This window comes from Pseudophryne corroboree, chromosome 6 (genome assembly GCF_028390025.1).
Source record: "Pseudophryne corroboree isolate aPseCor3 chromosome 6, aPseCor3.hap2, whole genome shotgun sequence".
NCBI classification, from domain to species: Eukaryota; Metazoa; Chordata; class Amphibia; order Anura; family Myobatrachidae; genus Pseudophryne; species Pseudophryne corroboree.
In genome coordinates, this window is record NC_086449.1 from 25,902,189 (window position 1) to 25,923,477 (window position 21,289).

At 51.3% G+C, this 21,289-nt stretch overlaps 1 protein-coding gene across 4 annotated transcripts in view; it reads left to right on the forward strand.

The window, feature by feature from the left end:
* Window positions 1-16,746, forward strand: part of LOC134935943 (very-long-chain 3-oxoacyl-CoA reductase-B-like) — a 197,837-nt gene extending 181,091 nt beyond the window's left edge. For 3 of the 4 annotated variants that reach the window (XM_063930800.1, XM_063930798.1, XM_063930799.1), the window contains 6 exons: window positions 10,374-10,418; window positions 12,849-12,883; window positions 15,112-15,193; window positions 16,157-16,222; window positions 16,307-16,456; window positions 16,555-16,746. In XM_063930800.1, the coding sequence (XP_063786870.1) occupies window positions 10,374-10,418; window positions 12,849-12,883; window positions 15,112-15,193; window positions 16,157-16,222; window positions 16,307-16,456; window positions 16,555-16,662 (486 nt within the window). In that variant the 3' untranslated portion in view covers window positions 16,663-16,746. Of the gene's footprint in view, window positions 1-1,232; window positions 1,301-10,373; window positions 10,419-12,848; window positions 12,884-15,111; window positions 15,194-16,156; window positions 16,223-16,306; window positions 16,457-16,554 lie in introns of all 4 variants that reach the window. The other variant, XM_063930801.1, reaches the window with a different exon arrangement.
* Window positions 16,747-21,289: the final 4,543 nt, after the last annotated feature.

Here is a 21,289-nt window from a genome sequence, read left to right on the forward strand (position 1 = left end):
GTAGAGTAAAATATACATTAAAATATAAAAAAAAAATGTTTTTTTTAAAGAGCTTTATTTCAATAATAAAGTAATTTTCCTGTGGGCTCCACCCAATGACGTTATTCTGAGATGATGTGAGCTTTGCAGAAGGCTCCCAGGGAAGTAAGGCACCTGTGATACTCATCAATAACCTTCATAAGTAGGAGTACTTTGATAAATAGGCAAAACATCCCTCCCCTTCCCCCCATCCTCTCTCTCTCTCTCCTCCCACTCTTTCTTTGTCACCTCCCACTCTTTCTTTCTCTCGCCCGCTTATTCTTTAGTCTGTTAATCCCCTCCTTCTTTTTCTCCCCTATTCTTTTTCTATCACACTTTCTTCTGCTCCCCATTTCTTTCTCTGCCTCTATTTGTTTTTCTCTGAGTCTTCCTATTCCTCCCTCTTTCTCACACTGCTATCTTTCTTTTCTCTCCCTCTCTATTTTTCTGCTGCTCTTCTTTCTCTTCTTCCTCTCTCTCCCACTGATTCTTTCTCTCCCTTCCCTCTTTCCCTCACTCTTTCTCACCCCTTCTTTCTCTACCACTATTCCCCACCTTGTTTTTCTCCCCCTTCTCTTTCTTTCTTTACACCTCTTTCTCTTTTCTTTCCCCCTTTTTCTGTGCTGTTCTAATTTTTCCCCCTCTTTTTCACTCCCACCAGTCTTTCTGCTTCTTTCCATCTCACTGTTCCCTTTCTCTATCTCTCCCCTCTTCCTTCTCTCTCCCTGTTGTTTCTTTGTCTAACCCCTCTCTTTCTCTACCCCTCTCTCTGTGCCCTCACTCCAAACTAACCCCCCAACACACACACACACACACACACACACACACACACACACACACACACACTCCATCTCTTTATTTGCCATTCTTTTTTTTTCTCTTCCCCTCTCTATATCTACCCTGCTTATTCCCCCCCTCTCTTTCTCTCTCTCTCTCTCTCTCTCTCTCTCTCACCCAACTGTTTCTTTCTCTCTCCCTGCTGTCTTTTTCTCCCCCCCCCCCCCCCCCGCTTTCTTTGTCTCCCCCACTCATTGTTTTTCTCTCCCACTCTCTCCTCCTTATCTTTCTCTGCCACTGTATCCCCTCTCTTTATTTAATCCCTCTTACACTCCCCCTCTTTCAACTCTCTCTGTCTCTCTCTCTCTTTCTCTTTTTCTATCACCTTATGTACTGTAATGCCAACACCAAGTTAATTATTTGATTCTCTCTTACAGTAAATAATGTTGGAATGGCATATAGTGACAGTGCATCTAAGTTTCTCAATGTGCCCGATGTAAACCAGGTAAGTGTGATAAATACTGGAATTGAGCATGCATATAACGAGATTTATGGTAAGAACTTACCGTTGTTAAATCTCTTTCTGCGAGGTACACTGGGCTCCACAGGGAATGCCATTGGGGTGTAGAGTAGGCTCTTGAGCCGAGGCACCAACAGGCTCAAAGCTTTGACTGTTCCCAGAATGCATAGCGCCGCCTTCTCTATAACACCGCCTCCGTGCGCAGGAACTCAGTTTTTGTTAACCAGTCCAATGCAGTAGCAGGCAAAAGAGATGACAACTGTTAGTAGCCACATATACCACACTCTCACGAGAGGAGAAAGTCTCAGCGGCTAATGCCATACCAACCCAAAGAAGCTAAGTGCGTCAGGGTGGGCGCCCTGTGGGGCCCAGTGTACCTGGCAGAGATATAACAACGGTAAGTTCTTACCATAAATCTCATTTTCTGCTGTGGGGTACACTGGGCTCCACAAGGAATGACATTGGCAATGTCCTAAATCAGTTCCTTATGGGAGGGGACGCACTGTAGCGGGCACAAGAACCCGGCATCCAAAAGAAGCATCCTGGGAGGCGGAAGTATCGAAGGCATAGAACCATATGAACATGTTACCCGAGGACCACGTAGCCGCCTTGCATAATTGTTCAAGGGTCGCACCATGGAGGGCGCCCAAGAAGGTCCAACCGACCGAGTAGAATAGGCCTTAATGGTAGCAGGAGCTGGAAGGCCAGCCTGTACATAAGCATGTGCAATCACCATTCTAATCCATCTGGCCAGGGTCTGCTTGTGAGCAAGCCAGCCATGTTTGTGAAAACCAAACAGAACAAAGAGAGAATTTTACTTCCTGAAGGAGGCAGTTCTCTTCACATAGATACGGAGAGCCCGTACCACATCCAAAAAACGATCTTTGGAAGACAATTCAGGAGAGGCAAAGGCCGGAACCACAATCTCCTGATTAAGGTGGAAAGAAGACACCACCTTAGGTAGGTATCCGGGACGTGTTCTAAGAACCGCCCGGTCATGGTGAAAAATTTGATATGGTGACTTACAGGACAAAGCACCCAAATCCGACACCTATCTGGCAGAGGCAATAGCCAGCAGAAACAACACCTTAAGAGAAACCACTTAAGGTCTGCCGATTCAAGAGGCTCAAACGGAGACCCTTGCAACGCCTCCAGAACCACCGACAAATCCCAAGGAGCCACAGGCGGGACATAAGGAGGTTGAATCCGCAACACACCCTGAGTAAATGTATGAACATCAGGTAAAGTTGCAATTTTTCTCTAGACAAGGCAGAAATATGAACCTTGATGGAGGCCAGACGAAGGCCCAAGTCCAGGCCCTGTTTTAGAAAGGCCAAAAGTTTGACCGTACTAAACTTGTAAGCATCATGATTGTTAGATGCACACCAAGCAAAGTAAGACTTCCAGAACCTATGATAAATCCGAGCAAAAGTCATGGTTTGAATGATCGTCTCAGAAAATCCTTTGGCCCTTAAGATGGAATCTTCAAGAGCCACGCCATCAAAGCCAATTGGGCTAAATCCTGATTTACACAGGGGCCCTGAACGAGGAGATCTGGGCGTTGCGGAAGTAGAAGTAGAAGGTTTGAGAACCAATGCCGTCTGGGCCAGAGCGATCAGAAGTAGGATTCCTCCTTCTTGCTTGAACTTCCTTATTACTCTGGGCACCAGAGGGAACACATGTGGCAGCTGAAAGTTCCATGGAATTGCCAGTGCATCCACGAACGCTGCTTGAGTATCCCGTGTCCTTGCTCCGAAGACCGGAACCCTGTGATTGTGTCGAGATGCCATCAGGTCCACATTTGAAAGGCCCCACTTGTCCACGAGAAGTTGAAACACTTCTGGATGGAGTCTCCACTCTCCGGCGTGTACATTCTGACGACTGAGAAAGTCTGCTTCCCAGTTTAGGAACCTCGGAATGAACACTGCGGATATGGCTGGCAGATGGCGTTCCGCCCACTGAAGAATCCGTGATACTTCACTCAATGCCATGCGGCTTCGAGTGCCATCTTGATGATTAATGTACGCCACCGTGGTGGCGTTGTCCGACTGTTCTTGAACAGGTCTGTTCTGTATTAAATGCTGGGCGAAGTACAATAAGAGAGTGTTGCTCCAACACTGCACCCCAACCTCTCAGACTGGCATCTGTCGTCAGAAGGATCCAGTTGGAGATCCAGAAGGGATGACCCCTGCTCATTCGTTGGTCCTGAAGCCACCAGCTCAGTGACTGACGGACCTCCGGAGAAAAGGAGATCATTTGAGACCTGATCCGGTAAGGCAGGCCATCCCACTTGGCAAGAATCAGCTTCTGCAGAGGGCGGGAATGGAATTGAGCATACTCCACCATGTCGAAAGCCGACACCATGAGACCTAGCACTTGCAATTCCGAATGTTTCGACACTTGCAGACGAGATAAGAAGCATCGAATCCTGTCCTGAAGCTTCAGGACTTTCTCCTGAGACAAGAACAACCGCTGATTGTGAGTGTCCAACAACGCCCCCAGGTGCACCATGCTCTGAGCAGGGATCAGGGATGATTTCTTCCAGTTGATGAGCCACCCGTGGGCTTGCAGAAACTGGATAGTCAGATCCAGATGGCGTAGGAGAATTTCTGGGTAATTTGCCAGGATCAACAAGTCGTCCAGGTACGGTAGGATCCTGACCCCTTGACGGCGGAGTACAGCCGTCATTACCACCATGACCTTGGTGAAGACTCGCGGCGCCATGGTCAAACCAAAAGGTAATGCCCGAAATTGGTTATGGAGGTTGCCAACCGCAAACCTCAGGTACTGCTGATGCGACACTGCAATGGGAATATGTAGGTAAGCATCCTGTATGTCCAGGGAGACCATATAATCCCCAGGTTCCAAGGTCAGAACAATAGAGCAAAGAGTTTCCATACGAAACTTGGAGACCCTCACAAGTTTGTTTAAGGACTTGAGGTTGAGAATGGGCCAGGATGAGCCATTCGGTTTCGGGACTAGGAACAGCGGTGAATAGTACCCCTTCCTCTCTGAGCCAGAGGCACCTGTACTACCACTCCTGTGCGAAAAGAAGAGCGGAATGAATGTCTCTTTGTTGGCGCACATGAGATAATTTAAAATTTAACTTTTAATAGATCTATTAAGATTGTCCAAACACGAAATAAGACAATACAATACACCAAATAATAACTAACTACACACAGGGAATGAAATACTTAATAAAGTGAATTTTTAAAACCAAGGCTCGCTACCTGTGTCGTATCTTGAATTGATTTAGTTTTATTGCATCTAGCTATGAATCTGAATACTCTGGGATATTGATTCAATGATCTTGGCTTTAAAAATTCACTTTATTAAGTATTTCATTCACTGTGTGTACTGTAGTTAGTTATTATTTGGTGTATTGTATTGTCTTATTTCGTGTTTGTACAATCTTAATGGATCTATTAAAAGTTACATTTTAAATTATCTCATGTGCGCCAACAAAGAGACATTCTTTCCTCTCTTCTTTTCGTACAATATAATTGTCTCTGGCTGCACCCCCAAATATCCAGTGATAAGGGATTGATTTACTGATGGATATCAATTGGGGCCTTTTCTTTCAACTTAACATTACTAATTATCCAGCTGGTGCAGAGCACATCCCATCCCTCCTTCCCTTTTATGCTCTACCACTCCTGTGTCCAGGAGGGACTGTACCACGAATGCAGAGTTTTTGCCTTCACCTGATCCGAAGGGATGTCTGTCAGGCAAAATCGATGAGGGGGACGATTCTTGAAGGATACGGCGCAACCTCGAGTGACGACTTCCCGTACCCAGGCATCTGAAGTGGCCCTCAACCATTCCTAGAAGTTGGCCCCCACCCTGGGATCCCCCAGAGGGAGGCCCGCCCGTCATGCAGCAGGCTTGTCAGTTTTGGAAGCAGGCTGATGGGCAGCCCAGGCCCGTTTGGGTTTGGGCTTATTGGGTTTGGAAGTGCGAACCTGTTTCGGATATGCCTGACCTTTTGCTTTCCCTGAAGGATGAAAGGAGTGAAATGGAGTACTCTTAGCCTTCACCACCGAAGGAGCAGTACTAGGTAGACATGCTGTTTTAGCAGAAGCTAAGTCAGGCACTATCTTGTTGAGGTCTTCTCCGAAAAGAATGTCTCCCTTAAAAGGGAGTACCTCCAGGGTTTTCTTAGAGTCCAGATCCACAGACGAGTACCGTAACCAGAGAATCCGGCGAGCCAAAATGGACGTAGTAGAAGCCTTGGCCGCCAGAATACCGGCATCAGAAGCCGACTCCTTAATGTAATGAGAAGCTGTGACAATATAAGATAGACATTGTCTAGCATGATCAGAAGCGTTGGAAGTCAACTCCGCCTCCAGCTCCTGAGCCCACGCTTCAACAGCCTCTGCAGCCCATGTCGCTGCAATGGTGGGCCGATGCGCAGCACCAGATAGGGTGTAAATTGCCTTTAAACAACCCTCCACACGCTTATCCGTCGGTTCTTTCAGAGACGTGATGGTAGTTACCGGCAGAGTTGAGGATACCACCAGCCGCGCCACCTGCGAATCCACTGGCGGGAGTGTTTCCCAATTTTTACTTAGCTCCGCTGCGAGGGGTTAGCGAGCCAGCATCTTCTTGTGAGGCGTGAATATCTTTCCTAGATTCTACCAGGACTCCTGACGTATGTCAACTAAATGGTCAGAATGAGGTAAAACTTGATTAACCACTTTCTGACGTTTAAATCTGTCCGGTTTCTTAGGGGCAGCATCAGGCTCCGGGTCATCAGTAATTTGAAGTATGGTCCTGATAGCCTCCAACAAGTCAGGAACATCCACCTGTGAAACAGATTCCCCATCAGAAGCGTCGGGATCAGACTCTGTGGGGTCAGTATTAACTCCATCCTCATCAGATGAGGTGTCTGGGACGTTGGTGGATTGTGAGGAAGTAATTGCCCGCTTAGAGGACCCCTTGGTCTTAGGCGGGCGAGGGTTAGACTTTTGAGTAGTCAGTGATTGGTTCAATTGCTGTAACTGAGCAGACAGTTGATCTGCCCTGGCGGGATAACTGCGGGGACCATAAGCGGTTGTACCGGCACAGGAGGTCCCATAGGGGGCGTTAGTCTAGTTACCAGCGTCTTCAATAGCGTGGAGAAGGTATCCCAAGGTGGGTCATTTTGAATCCCCTTTGCTACAGTCCCACTTGGGGGTAAGAAGCCCCCAGAACCTGAACCCTCAGCTGCTATGTTTTCCTCAAATGTGTCTGCAGAGTCACCACCACACAATGTGGGATCAGCCCCAGCTCCGTTGCCCTTTGTAGCTGACATATCCGTAAGCTCAATGCAAGGCAACACAGTACAATATCAGCAGCACAATACCTGACAAGAAACCCCTGTGTAGTGTATCAGCACAAACAGGGAATTCAAGAGGTATATGGTGACTAAAAATACAGAGAAAAATACACACGGAGTATATCCTGTGAACTACCTATATTAAATTATAAACCTGTTCACGGGAGAGATGTGTGCTGAGTGAGGCGGGGGTGGACGGTGGGCCGCTCATTGCACCCAGCGGGTTAAATGAACGACGTGCTAGATTGAGCCTTCATGCAGGCCAATCTAGCACCGGCGATAGCGATGCGCGGGGCCGCGCATTGCTATCGCTATGGGGGGTACACACGAGTGATCTGTGCTTAAAATCTAAGCAATCTAGTCTAGATTTTAAGCATGGATCTCTCCGTGAGTACCCCCCTTTAGCCCCCTCAGGTTATAGAATATAGGATTAGCAATCTGAGTGAGATACACGAATGGAGGTCACACAGCAGCTACATGCACACACACAGAGTCACAGCTTGTACAATGCAGAAATTATGACATGTAATAAAACTGCACTGGACTAGCAATACAGAGTAGTACTATGTATGGGTGTCGTACGGTATGCCGGCGCTCGGGCTCCCGGCGCCCAGCATACCGACGCCGGGAGCCCGACCGCCGGCATACCGACAGCGTGGCGAGCGCAAAGGAGCCCCTTGCGGGCACGGTGGCGCGCTACACGCGCCACACTATTTTATTCTCCCTCCAGGGGGGTCGTGGACCCCCACGAGGGAGAATAGTTGTCGGTATGCCGGGTGTCGGGATTCCGGCGCCGGTATACTGTACGCCGGGATCCCGACATTCGGCATACAGAAGACCACCCCTATGTATAGCTATACACTCAGTAGATAGAACAATGCACAGTAAAGACTGGTTGTATATCACAGGGTACTTGTAATATATAACCCTGACTAAGGGGGGTCATTCCGAGTTGTTCGCTCGTAGTTTTTTTGCTACAGAGCGATTAGTCGCAAACTGCGCATGCGCAATGTACGCAGCGCGCCTGCACCAAGTAAATTAGCACAAAAGTTTGGTATTTTACTCACGGCCTAACAAAGTTTTTTCATCGTTCTGTTGATCGTAGTGTGATTGACAGGAAGTGGGTGTTTCTGGGCGGAAACTGGCCGTTTTCTGGGTGTATGTGGAAAAACGCTGGCGTTTCCGGGAAAAACGCAGGAGTGTCTGGAGAAACGGGGGAGTGGCTGGGCGAACGCTGGGCGTGTGTGTGACGTCAAACCAGGAACGAAACTGACTGAACTGATCGCTATTTGTGAGTAGGTCTGGAGCTACTCAGAAACTGCTCAGAAATTTCTATTCGCAATTCTGCTAATCTTTCGTTCGCAATTCTGCTAAGCTAAGATTCACTCCCAGAGGGCGGCGGCTTAGCGTGTGCCACGCTGCTAAAAGCAGCTAGCGAGCGAACAACTCGGAATCACCCCCTAAATGCACTGTTTCTTAACTAACACTGTCAGCAGACATGTAGAATACTTAGGTGTCCTGTAAAATGCACAGCGCTGACAGGCAGGCGGCTTTACAGAGGAGGATTTGCCCAAACAGTCCCAGGATCAGCTCTGCTTGTCCTAATGGCGCCCAAACGCTGACAGGGAGTGAGGGGGAGAGAGATGCAGCTCCAGGGCGGGAACATTTACTCTAAATGACGCCCTGGGGCTGGGGGAGGGGCTACAGGTCAAAGCCTTATCCCCCTGCTGGTCTTCACCACCGGGTACTGTGGGCTTATATAAACGGTTTATGAGAGAAAACCGATCTGTGCCCATGCCCTGGTGGTCTAGTGGGGTCCCTGTACTACCATAATGTCCACGCCAGCGCGCGCGGCCTGCCTCCCACTGGATCGTGATTTACAGCGGGTCCCGCCGGGGGGACCCACTTACCTCCTCCCCGAGTGCGGCCACGTGATCCAGGAGAACAGCAGTCGTGTGTGACTAACAGGAAGAAAACCGGAGCCTCTGCTGTAAGTACCCGGCAACCAGGGCGCGGGAGTATACAGCGCCGCTGGGGGAGGTGATGGAGCTGCAGCAGGAGATGTCTGACTGACATCTAACACAGACAGTTCCTCTGCTGCAGCCCTTGAAGTCTTCATTTTTCTTTTAAAAGCTTCTCTCAGGGCAGCTGGAGCAGCCCCCCTGTTGTATGCCTGCTTACTGCATGGCACCAACTACTAAACTGAGTTCCTGTGCATGGAGGCGGGGTTATAGAGGAGGCAGCGCTAGGCATTCTGGGAAGAAGGTCAAAGCTTTGAGCCTGTTGGTGCCTCGGATCAAGATCCTACTCTACACCCCAATGTCATTCCCTGTGGAGCCCAGTGTACCCCGCAACAGAAAATATATTTTACTCCAATTTATTCACTTCTGTTTGCTTTCATATTAGTGACACGGTAAACACAACTATGGGGTCTCAGTGACGCTGCGTATGCGGTAGCTGGTTCACACCTGCGCATATCTGCAAAGTATGGCCCCAGCAATGCGGTAATAACAGGCCGGGCGCAGTATTACCGGGAAAGCTTAGTAATATGTTGTTTGCAGACTGGAAATCTGGTGCACGCGCCCTGGTTGTACTAGGCACAATTATGCACAGATGTATGACGTTTATGTCTTGTGTTCCTTTTAGGGAATGAGTGTAGGGTCTCAGACACAGGAGCGCTATGGACAATATTGTTTTCTGGTGCATTGGGGGTGTGATGATGGTTCCCTGAGAGATGGAGGTTGCCATTGTGGGTGGAGCACGCAAATAGTGAGGTCCCACCCCCGTATCTAAAATCCTACCGGGAAGCAGCAGCAGGCTGTCCCCGGCGCCTCCTCCTCCTCCTCCCCCCTGCAGCCGGAAGGACCTCCAACTGCGTTGCTTAGTGGAGAAGAAGATTACCTTCCGGGACCAGGCTTCCTGGAGGAAGGTATGCCGGAAGGGGAGGGGGGTCGGCGTCTGCGGCGGGGGTCGGCGTCTACGGCAGGTTGCAGATGCCGGCGAAAAGAAGCCCATAGGCTTCTAGGGTATAATACCCTCATCGGCAAAAACGTGGCGGTCGGGTGCCAGTACATACGAAAATGCAATAAAACCCCCGAAAATCTCGCCCTTAGCATTGCACCATTACACCCCCCCTTCCAGGTCTGATCCATTTTTTTACTGTGATAGATTACCCTAGTTCATGTTTTAGTAATTTAGGTGCATATTTATTATAGTATGCTCTCTGCCCCAAATAATAAGACTCCTCATCTCTGCATATCGCCGTTTTTTGGGGGGTTTTTTGTTTTAAAATCAATTCTCTTCTCCCTATCTCCGATACTGTGACTCCTAGTTTCCTAATTGGTACATTTTTTAGGATACTTAATTCTGCCCATAAACAGGCGGAGACAGTAGTTTCTGCATATTGTATGGGCAGAATTGATATGAATATTCCCCTTAATGGAGAAATCAGACACGGCACGGGGAACGCTAAGGGATAAATTTACTAAACCTTCTAAAGCAGAGAATTAGTGATGTTCCCCATAGCAACTAATCAGACCCTGTCTATCATTTTCTAAAAGGTAATAGAGACATGAAAGACAGCATCTACATTGGTTGCTATGGGCAACATCACCAAGTCTCTGTTTTAGAAGGTTTAGTAAATTTACCCCTTACAGTCAGGAAATGGGGGAGGGGGGTGTTTGGGGAAGTACTGTATGGTTTTATCTGGTTTAATTGACATATTTGCTCTTTCCTCAGAGGGTAACTGACGTTATTAACTGCAACATCCTGTCAGTAGTGCACGTAAGTCTTCTACCTACCTCGTACATATTGCATAAGACTACTCCTCCCGCTGCAGGGTGACACAGACAGAGGGGAGCTATGAGTCTGCCCCTCCCACTGCAGGGTGACACAGACAGAAGGGAGCTATGAGCCTGCCCCTCCCATTGCAGGGTGACACAGGGACACAGACAGAAGGGAGTTATGAGTCTGCCCCTCCCCCCTGCGGGGTGACACAGACAGAGGGGAGCTATGAGCCTGTCCCTCCCCCTGCAGGGTGACACAGACAGAAGGAAGCTATGAGCCTGCCCCTCCCCCTGCAGGGTGAAACTGACAGAAGGGAGCTATGAGCCTGCCCCTCTCCCTGCAGGGTGACACAGTGACATAGACAGAAGGGAGCTATGAGCCTGCACTTCCCCCTGCAGGGTGACACAATGACACAGACAGGAGGGAGCTATGAGCCTGTCTCTCCCCCTGCAGGGTGACACAGACAGAAGGGAGCTATGAGCCTGCCCCTCCCCCTGCAGGGTGACACAGTGACACAGACAGAAGGGAGCTATGAGCCTGTCCCTCCCCCTGCAGGGTGACACAGTGACACAGACAGAAGGGAGCTATGAGCCTGTCCCTCCCCCTGCAGGGTGACACAGACAGAAGGGAGCTATGAGCCTGTCCCTCCCCCTGCAGGGTGACACAGTGACACAGACAGAAGGGAGCTATGAGCCTGTCCCCACCCTGCAGGGTGACACAGACAGAAGGGAGCTATGAGCCTGTCCCTCCCCCTGCAGGGTGACACAGACAGAAGAGAGCTATGAGCCTGTCCCTCCCCCTGCAGGGTGACACAGACAGAAGGGAGCTATGAGCCTGCCCCCCCCCCCCCCTTGCAGGGTGACACAAACAGAAGGGAGCTATGAGCCTGCCCCCCCCCCCCCTTGCAGGATGACACAGACAGAAGGGAGCTATGAGCCTGTCCCTCCCCCTGCAGGGTGACACAGTGACACAGACAGAAGGGAGCTATGAGCCTGCCCCTCCCCCTGCAGGGTGACACAGACAGAAGGGAGCTATGAGCCTGTCCCTCCCCCTGCAGGGTGACACACTGACACAGACAGAGGGGGGCTATAAGCCTGCCCCTCCCCCTGCAGGGTGAAACTGACAGAAGGGAGCTATGAGCCTGCCCCTCTCCCTGCAGGGTGACACAGTGACATAGACAGAAGGGAGCTATGAGCCTGCCCCTCCCCCTGCAGGGTGACACAGACAGAAGGGAGCTATGAGCCTGTCCCTCCCCCTGCAGGGTGACACACTGACACAGACAGAGGGGGGCTATAAGCCTGCCCCTCCCCCTGCAGGGTGAAACTGACAGAAGGGAGCTATGAGCCTGTCCCTCTCCCTGCAGGGTGACACAGTGACACAGACAGAAGGGAGCTATAAGCCTGTCCCTCCCCCTGCAGGGTGACACAGAAGGGAGCTATGAGCCTGCCCCTCCCCCTGCAGGGTGACACAGTAACACAGACAGAAGGGAGCTATGAGCCTGTCCCTCCCCCTGCAGGGTGACACAGAAGGGAGCTATGAGCCTGCCCCTCCCCCTGCAGGGTGACACAGGCAGAAGGGAGCTATGAGCCCGTCCCTCCCCCTATAGGGTGACACAGGCAGAAGGGAGCTATGAGCCCGTCCCTCCCCCTGTAGGGTGACACAGACAGAAGGGAGCTATGAGCCTGTCCCTCCCCCTGCAGGGTGACACAGTGACACAGACAGAAGGGAGCTATGAGCCTGTCCCTCCCCCTGCAGGGTGACACACTGACACAGACAGAAGGGAGCTATGAGCCTGTCCCTCCCCCTGTAGGGTGACACAGGCAGAAGGGAGCTATGAGCCTGCCCCTCCCCCTGCAGGGTGACATAGACAGAAGGGAGCTATGAGCCTGTCCCTCCCCCTGCAGGGTGACACAGTGACACAGACAGAAGGGAGCTATGAGCCTGTCCCTCCTCCTGCAGGGTGACACAGACAGAAGGGAGCTATGAGCCTGTCCCTCCCCCTGTAGGGTGACACAGGCAAAAGGGAGCTATGAGCCTGCCCCTCCCCCTGCAGGGTGACATAGACAGAAGGGAGCTATGAGCCTGTCCCTCCCCCTGCAGGGTGACACAGTGACACAGACAGAAGGGAGCTATGAGCCTGTCCCTTCCCCTGCAGGGTGACGCAGTGACACAGACAGAAGGGAGCTATGAGCCTGCCCCTCCCCCTGCAGGGTGATGCAGTGACACAGACAGAAGGGAGCTATGAGCCTGTCCCTCCCCCTGCAGGGTGACACACTGACACAGACAGAAGGGAGCTATGAGCCTGTCCCTCCCCCTGCAGGGTGACACAGAAGGGAGCTATGGGCCTGCCCCTCCCCCTGTAGGGTGACACAGGCAGTAGGGAAGTATGAGTGTGCGGGGTGACATTATTTCTCTCTCTGTTTGCAGATGACCAGACTTGTGCTGCCACAGATGGTGTCACGGTATGTGTGTAATCTACACTTGTGCGCTGGAATATAATGGGGTTTACAATACGGGTTGGGTCCATGTTACCGGTGACCGTGATCCCTGTGGTCAGCATCCAGACACCAGGATCTCGGACGCAGAATGCCGGTAGTGGGGGAGAGTGCAACAAAGCCCTTGCAGGCTCGGTGGCGAGCTGTGCTCACCACATGAGATGACGCTGGTGAAGACACATTTCATGTCTTCCCACGCAGTGGCGGAACTTAGTGAATGGTGGGCCCAGGTGCAACAATATGCAGTGGGCCCCCGACCCCCATGGGATGCATTTATGTGACTGGCGGTTGGGAGACCACCGGTCACTATACCGACGCCGGAATCCCGCCAAGTGGAAAGCCCGACAGTCGGCATGCCAATTTACAGGGACTATTCCCACTCGCTGGTGTCCACGACACTCATAGAATGGGAATAGAACCAATGGTGAGCGTAGCGAGCCACTGAACCAGGGGCTTCGTTGCGCTTGACAAACCGGCAATCTAAACACCGGGATCCTGGCGTTGGTATGGTGACCGGTGGTATCCCAACCGCGGGTCACCCATACCCAACCCACCCCCACGATAGCTTTTCCACAATATGTATGCATCACGGCATACCTAATGGGAGCCACTGTACAGAAGAGTACTACTGGGTATAAGGGACTGGTTAATTCCGCACAGCAGCAGCTTTGAAATCAGATACCCACCTGCTGCCTGTGTGCCACAGGGAGCATCCTCTCAGAGCTCCACCTCCAATCTTACAACCCCCACACAGCAACATGTATCAGCCCACCCCTGCTGATTATACAGTGAGCAGAAAGCTCTGAACGCTGCCTGACCAAGCTGAGCTCAATCATAACAGTAATGAGCTGGCCGTGGTAAGCGCGGATCTGTCCCAAAATCCCAGTGGACCAATCTGCCCTCCCCCTCTGCCTCCGCACCAGCCTCCCCTATCAGCTGACCCCATATATCCCCCAGTGGTCCAATCTGCCCTCCCCCTCTGCCTCCGCACCAGCCTCCCCTATCAGCTGACCCCATATATCCCCCAGTGGTCCAATCTGCCCTCCCCCTCTGCCTCCGCACCAGCCTCCCCTATCAGCTGACCCCATATATCCCCCAGTGGTCCAATCTGCCCTCCCCCTCTGCCTCCGCACCAGCCTCCCCTATCAGCTGACCCCATATATCCCCCAGTGGTCCAATCTGCCCTCCCCCTCTGCCTCCGCACCAGCCTCCCCTATCAGCTGACCCCATATATCCCCCAGTGGTCCAATCTGCCCTCCCCCTCTGCCTCCGCACCAGCCTCCCCTATCAGCTGACCCCATATATCCCCTGCGTGCATTTCCTCCCAAAACAGGTGCATTAATCATCCCATTAAACCAATAAGGTCCCAGCCATGCCTGCTTAGAGGCAAACTCTGGAGATGGGCAGTTTCACTGTACTTGTCTCTAGCAGCAGCTTTCTAACTGCGCTTCTGCGAGGAGTGTGGCACAAGAGCTAGATCAGAGTAGCTCCGACCGGGGTGCCCCTGGGGTACTCACCACCTATGACCCGCCATTAGTATGGCTCTGCTCCCGGACGCCCAAGCAGAGCACAGACAGAGGAAGGGGGCGGAGCGGAGAGAGCGGCACCTCCTCTTCCCTCCAGCCGAGTCCTGACTGCAGAGCAAGTTCGGCGTTACATATTACTAGGATGAGACAGTAACGCCGAACTTGCTCTGCAGTCAGGACTCGGACGGAGGGAAGAGGAGGTGCCGCTTTCCCCTCTCCGCTTCCAAGTTGAAACAGCGCAGCGCAGCACAGCGCCGACGGCAGTGTATGAGTCAGTGTGACTCATTGTTATGCTGGCGGCGATGGGCCCCTTCAAATCGTTGGGCCCCTGTGCAATGCACTGGCTGCACATGCGCTAGTTCCGCCACTGTTCCCACATGATCTGATTAGGAAGCCTTAGCTATATCGTGCTCCGTCATCCAGCTCTGCTCTCGCAGCGTGCAGGAGTCCAGGCCTCGGCCATCTACAGAATCATCCTGCCATAGGCTGCTGAGTCTTTGAATCAGAAACTTTATTGGTGTAACATGGGAGAAGGGCGGGTGAGGTAATCAGGGCTGGCTATCTGGATTCAGATTAAGGTAAAATACATAATAAATGTGCAGTATGTGTAAGGTAATATACTTCTGTCCTGTTACTGAGATATGTTACCCGCTGTGTCCTCTCTCCTAGGAAGAAAGGCCTGATTATAAACATATCCTCTGAAGCTGGATATAACCCCTTACCATTGGTCACTGTATACAGTGCCACAAAGGTATCTATTATTATTATTATTATTATTATTATTATTATTATTAATATCCAGTGACTGCATCAGTCTTTATAGTCCAGTCCCCAAGGTCTCCATTTTTCCATTGGAAGGCTGCTCAGGCCTCATGTTTGGATGCCCGAGCCTCCTGCAAGGCTACTCATGCTTCCTTTAATGCTACTCGTCCTCTTGTAAGACTACTTGACCTTCTCTAAGGCTGCTCGTTCCCCCCTGTATTACGCTCGGCCTAGTGTAAGGCTGCCCGGGCCTCATGTAAGGCTGCCCAGGCCTTCTGTAGGTTACTCGAGCCTCTTTCAAGGCTGTTCGGGCCTTCTGTAGTACTAGTCAACCTCCTGTAAGGCTCCTCGGGCCTCCTGTAAGGCTGCTTATTCCTGCTGTAAAGCTGTTTGGGCCTTGTGTAAAGCTGCTTGTTTTCTGCTGTGCGGCTGCCCGGCCTTGTGTAAGCCTCAGGCCTTTTTTAAAGCTACTCAGCCTCTTGTAAGGCTACTCAGCCTCATGTAGGCTGTTTGTTCCTCCTGCAATGCTACTCAGGCCTCCTGTGAGGCTGCTTGTTCCTACTGTAAGGCTGCCCGGGCCTTGTGTAAAGCTACTCAGGTTCTTGTAAGGTAACTCAGCCTCCTTGGCATCCTGTAGGCTGTTTGTTCCTCCTGCAAGGCTGCTCAGGCCTCTTGTAAGGCTGCCCAGGCATTGTGTAAGGCTGCTTGGCCTTCTGCAAGCTATTATTTAGAACTTGTCCCTGGGGGAGGCTGTTATTATCAAGGGTAGAATATTAAAATCAAACCATGCTTTCCTGAAGCCCATCTCGCTCTTTTTTTTCCTTATATAGCTAACCGCTTTTCTATTTGTACAAAACCTGGTTGCTCTGTGGCCCTCTCTACCGGGCAGGACTTGCTGGAATATGTAGTTCCCCTGTACCTGGGATAACGGTCAGCTTTCTGTCTCCATTAGGCCTTTGTGGACTTCTTTTCCCGTGGTGTCCATGCTGAATATAAATCGGATGGGATTACAGTACAGGTAATGGTCCGGTGTGTGTGTATAAGTGTAGAGAGAGAGTATATGGTGGGCAGGGATGTGACGGCCCTCTCTGTATCTCCGCAGTCCGTGCTGCCGCTCTTCGTCTCCACCCCTATGAACTTTTCCATAGAGGATTCTATTACTGTAAAAAAAGCAGAGGATTTTGCCAGGGAAGCCCTGAACACCGTGGGGTACACCACTCGGACCAGCGGCTGCCTCTCTCACTCGATACAGGTAGGTGTGTGTGTGATACATCCTGACTACAGGTCCTGGTCTCCATCTAGGAGGCGATGGTTTGGTGACATTCCCCTCCCTCTCTTCTCTCTCCGCAGAGCTATGTACTGGAACACTTTCTCTCGCGCTCCGTCTCCTCCTTCCCCCTGCTGGTAAACTTTGGTATAAAATTCAGCAAGTTGACAGGGAAATCCAAAAAGCAGTAACGCGGAGCTGCGGGAGAATGAGACTGTTGTTCTCCTGGTGACCTCCACTTGCTGAATTCAGAATAAATGACAATATTAAGAAGACTGTGATTTTCTTGAGCAGTTACTTATGCCTTGTTCTGCAATGCAGCTGTCTTTACATAACGAGAACTGGAACGTAATGCCCTGTAAGCTCCTAAATGCCGGATCCTGGCACATCCTCTGTTATAGAGCATCCCCCCCAATGTGTACCAATAACCTGCAGCTTTCTACCTTACTGACAAACCAGCCCAGAAACGTATATTAATATAATATCATACTAGTCGACATTCTTATTGTCCCCACCCGACTCCCAATTCCCCACTCTTATGTGGGATGTTCCGGGGGGAGGTGTAGGAGATACGGCTCAATGCCACACCAATGGGGATATTTATCATAGCTTGGCAAGAGATAGCGTACCAGCCAATCATCATGGTACAGGCTGTTTGAAATATGACACAAGCTGGTTGGTTGGTACTTTCTCTTCTTCATCTTTTTCCAAGCTTTGATAAATCTCCCCCAAGGAGTATGCAAGTTTGTATAATCTACATATTGTTACATAACTGACGTCTCTAGTGATCTGCAGAGCATTCCGCTGCTCCATCTACCAGATACATAATGTTATATGATGCGTTCAGGATCACGGCGGTCAAAATTCCAACACCTGAATATTAACGCTGAGAATACAGATGGATCCCCGAGGTGAGTATGAGGGTTAGGTTTTTGCTGCGAGGAGAGAGGCAGGTTAGGGTTAGGCTGCGGGAGGGGATGGTTAGGGTTAGGCTGCTGGAGGGGATGGTTAGGGTTAGGCTGCGGGAGGGGATGGTTAGGGTTAGGCTGCGGGAGGGGATGGTTAGGGTTAGGCTGCAGGAGGGGATGGTTAGGGTTAGGCTGTGGAAGGGGATGGTTAAGGTTAGTCTTCGGAAGGGGCCAGTTAGGTTTAGGCTTCGGGTGGGGATGGTTAGGGTTAGGCTGTGGAAGGGGAGGGTTAGGGTTAGGCTTCGGGTGGGTGGCAGTTAGGTTTAGGCTGCGGGAGGCGATGCTTAGGGTTAGGCTGCGGGAGGGTACGGTTAGGGTTAGGCTGTGGGAGGGGAAGGTTAGGGATAGGCTGCAGAAGGGGACAGTTAGAGTTAGGCTACGGGAAGGGTGGGTTAGGGTTAGGCTGCGGGAGGGGATGGTTAAGGTTAGGCTTCGTGTGGGGATGGTTAGGGTATGGCTTCGGGAGGGGCCGGTTAGGGTTAGGCTGTGGGAGGGGCCGGTTAGGGTTAGGCTGCGGGAGGAGCCGGTTAGGGTTAGGCTTCGGGAGGGGATGGTTAGGCTTCGGGTGGGGCCGGTTAGGGTTAGACTGCGGGAGGGGATGGTTAGAGTTAGGCTGCATGAGGGGATGGTTAGGGTTAGGCTGCGTGAGGGGATGGTTAGGGTTGTCAAAGTCAGAAATATTACATACAGAAAACATACAAGCTTCAAACAGATCGGTCTCTGTGCGTTTGCATTCACGCAGTATGCACAGGATATACGGTAGCCTACGCACTCACACAGACACGCTACAAAGATATATTTAACACATATTTCATACAGCACATAAATTAAACATGTCAAGCAACAGACATTATAATGTATTTATATAATAGAGTATAACATCATGTATATATGTATTATTGGAACAGAACAAGATAAACATGTCATGCTTGGTGTCAAAATAGTCAGGGGAATGAGTGTGTTGGTTTGATAGCTGTGGTTCGATTGTAGCACATTGCAACGATTAGTTATGATTAAATGTAGTAATATGAAGCCACAATTCTAATGAGAACAAAAGGACATTCCTGAGAAAGCATGTGGAAAGGAACCAGTGGCTAACCCCTGTAATTACATCATCAAATTGGACGTTGCTTGCATATGAACTGACCAATAACACATCATGAATGAGAAAGTTCCTTCCCCTGGACCAATAACAGAAGACTCAGTTCCAGACATGTACTCCCCCAAAATACACAGTGTATAGGTGATTCCAGACACACAAGAAGTTTCTGTTTGCTGTTTTTCTGTTGCTGTTCTGTTTAGCTGCTGTTGAGGCAGATTCAGGAATGGAGGAAATGTTCTATGGGAAAGGGTAATGTATGTATGCTGGCTGTGATGGATTCTTTTGTAACTATCTGCTTCTTGTGTAATTGTAACATTATAACTGAATGATCTATATTGTACATGTGTTATATTGTATGCATACCCTTTTAATATCAAATATATACATCTCTGAGCGTTGGAACTCAGACAATGTGTGCGAGTATTTGTATTCTCTTAAGGGATGTAATGTTTGCGACGTACAGCACACTTTTATCGTATATGGTAATAAGATGCGCTGTGCGTACGCAGCATATATTAACGCTGACATTATAAATATTTATTAGAAAAAATCTGAACTTCTCAGGGTTAGGCTTCGGAAAGGGGATGGTTAGGGTTAGGATTCGGGAGGAGATGGTTAGGGTTAGGCTGTGGGAGAGGATGGTTATGGTTAGGCTGCGGGAGGGGAGGGTTGGGGGTAGGCTGCGGGAGGGGCTGTTTAGGATCAGGCTGCAGGAGGAGATGGTTAGGGTTAGGCTTTGGGAGAGAATGGATAGGGTTAGACTGTGGGTAGAGGGGCAGGTTAGGCTGCGGGGGGGGGAGTGGCAGTTAGGGTAAGGCTGCGGGAGGGGAGGGTTAGGCTGCGAGAAGGAATGGTTAGGGTTAGACTGTGGGAGGGGATGGTTAGGGTTTGGCTGCAGGAGGGGATTGTTAGGGTTAGGTGGCGGGAGGTGGGGGTTAGGCTTAGGCTGCAGTAGGGGATTGTTAGGGTTAGGCTGTGGGAGGGGGTTGTTAGGGTTAAGCTGCAGGAGGGGATGTTTACGGTTAGGCTGCGGGAGGTGATGGTTAGGTTTAGGCTTCGGGAGGGGCCGGTTAGGGTTAGGCTGCGGGAGGAGCTGGTTAGGGTTAGGCTTCGGGAGGGGATGGTTAGGCTTTGGGAGGGGCTGGTTAGGGTTAGGCTGCATGAGGGGATGGTTAGGGTTAGGCATCGGGAGGGGGTGGTTAGGGTTAGGCTTTGGGAGGAGATGGTTAGGGTTAGGCTGTGGGAGAGGATAGTTAGGGGTAGGCTGCAGGAGGGGAGGGTTAGGGTAGGCTGCAGGAGGGGATGATTAGGGTTTGGCTGCGGGAGGGGATGGTTAGGGTTAGGCTACGGGAGGGGATGGTTAGGGTTAGGCTACGGGAGGGGATGGTTAGGGTTAGGCTTTGGGAGGGGATGGTCAGGGTTATGCTACGGGAGGGGATGGTTAGGGGTAGGCTGCGGGAGGGGATGGTTAGGGTTAGGCTTCAGGAGGGGAAGGTTAGGGTTAGACTGTGGGTAGAGGGGCAGGTTAGGATTAGGCTGCAGGGGCGGTGGTTAGGGTTAGGCCGTGGGAGGGGGTAGTTATGGTTAGGCTGCAGGGGCGGTGTTAGAGTTAGGCTGTGGGAAGGGGCAGTTATGGTTAGGCTACAGAGGCGGTGTTAGGGTTAGGCTGTGGGTGGGAGCAATTATGGTTAGTCTGCAGGGGGGTGGAGGTGGCAGTTAGGGTTAGGCTGCGGGAGCGGATGGTTAGGGTTAGGCTGTGGGTGGGGATGGTTAGGGTTAGGCTTCGGGAGGGGCCAGTTAGGGTCAGGCTGCGGGAGGAGATGGTTGGGGTTATGCTTTCGGAGAGGATGGATATGGTTAGACTGTGGGTAGAGGGGCAGGTTAGGCTGAGGGGGGTGGCAGTTAGGGTTAGGCTGCGGGAGGGTTAGGGTTAGACTGTGGGTAGAGGGGCAGGTTAGGGTTAGGCTGCAGGGGTGGTGGTTAGGGTTAGGCTGTGGGAGGGGGGGAGGTGGCAGTTAGGGTTAGGCTGTGGGAGGGGATGGTTAGGGTTAGGCTTTGGGAGAGGATGGATAGGGTTAGACTGTGGGTAGAGGGGCAGGTTAGGCTGCGGGAGGGTGCCAGTTAGGGTTAGGCTGCAGAAGGGTTAGGGTTAGGCTGTGGGAGGGGACGGTTAGTGTTAGACTGCGGGAGGGGATGGTTAGGGTTAGGCTGCAGGAGGGGATGGTTAGGGTTAGGCTGCGGGAGGAGATGGTTAGGGTTAGACTGTGGGAGGGGATGGTTAGGGTTAGGCAGCGGGAGGGGATTGTTAGGGTTAGGCTGCAGGAGTTGTGGGTTAGGGTTAGGCTGTGGGAGGGGATTGTTAGGGTTAGGCTGCAGGAGGGGATGGTTAGGGTTAGGCTGCGGTAGGGGACGGTTAGGGTTAGGCTGTGGGAGGGGATGGTTAGGGTTAGGCTTTGGGAGAGGATGGATAGGGTTAGACTGTGGGTAAAGGGGCAGGTTAGGCTGCGGGGCGGTGGCAGTTAGGGTTAGGCTGCGGGAGGGGAGGGTTAGGGTTAGACTGTGGGTAAAGGGGCAGGTTAGGGTTAAGCTGCAGGGGTGGTGGTTAGGGTTAGGCTGTGGGAGGGGGAAGTTATGGTTAGACTGTGAGGTGGGGGAGGTGGCAGTTAGGGTTAGGCTGCAGGAGGGGATGGTTAGGGTTAGGCTTCGGGAGGGGCCGGTTAGGGTTAGGGTGTGTACACACGGTGAGAT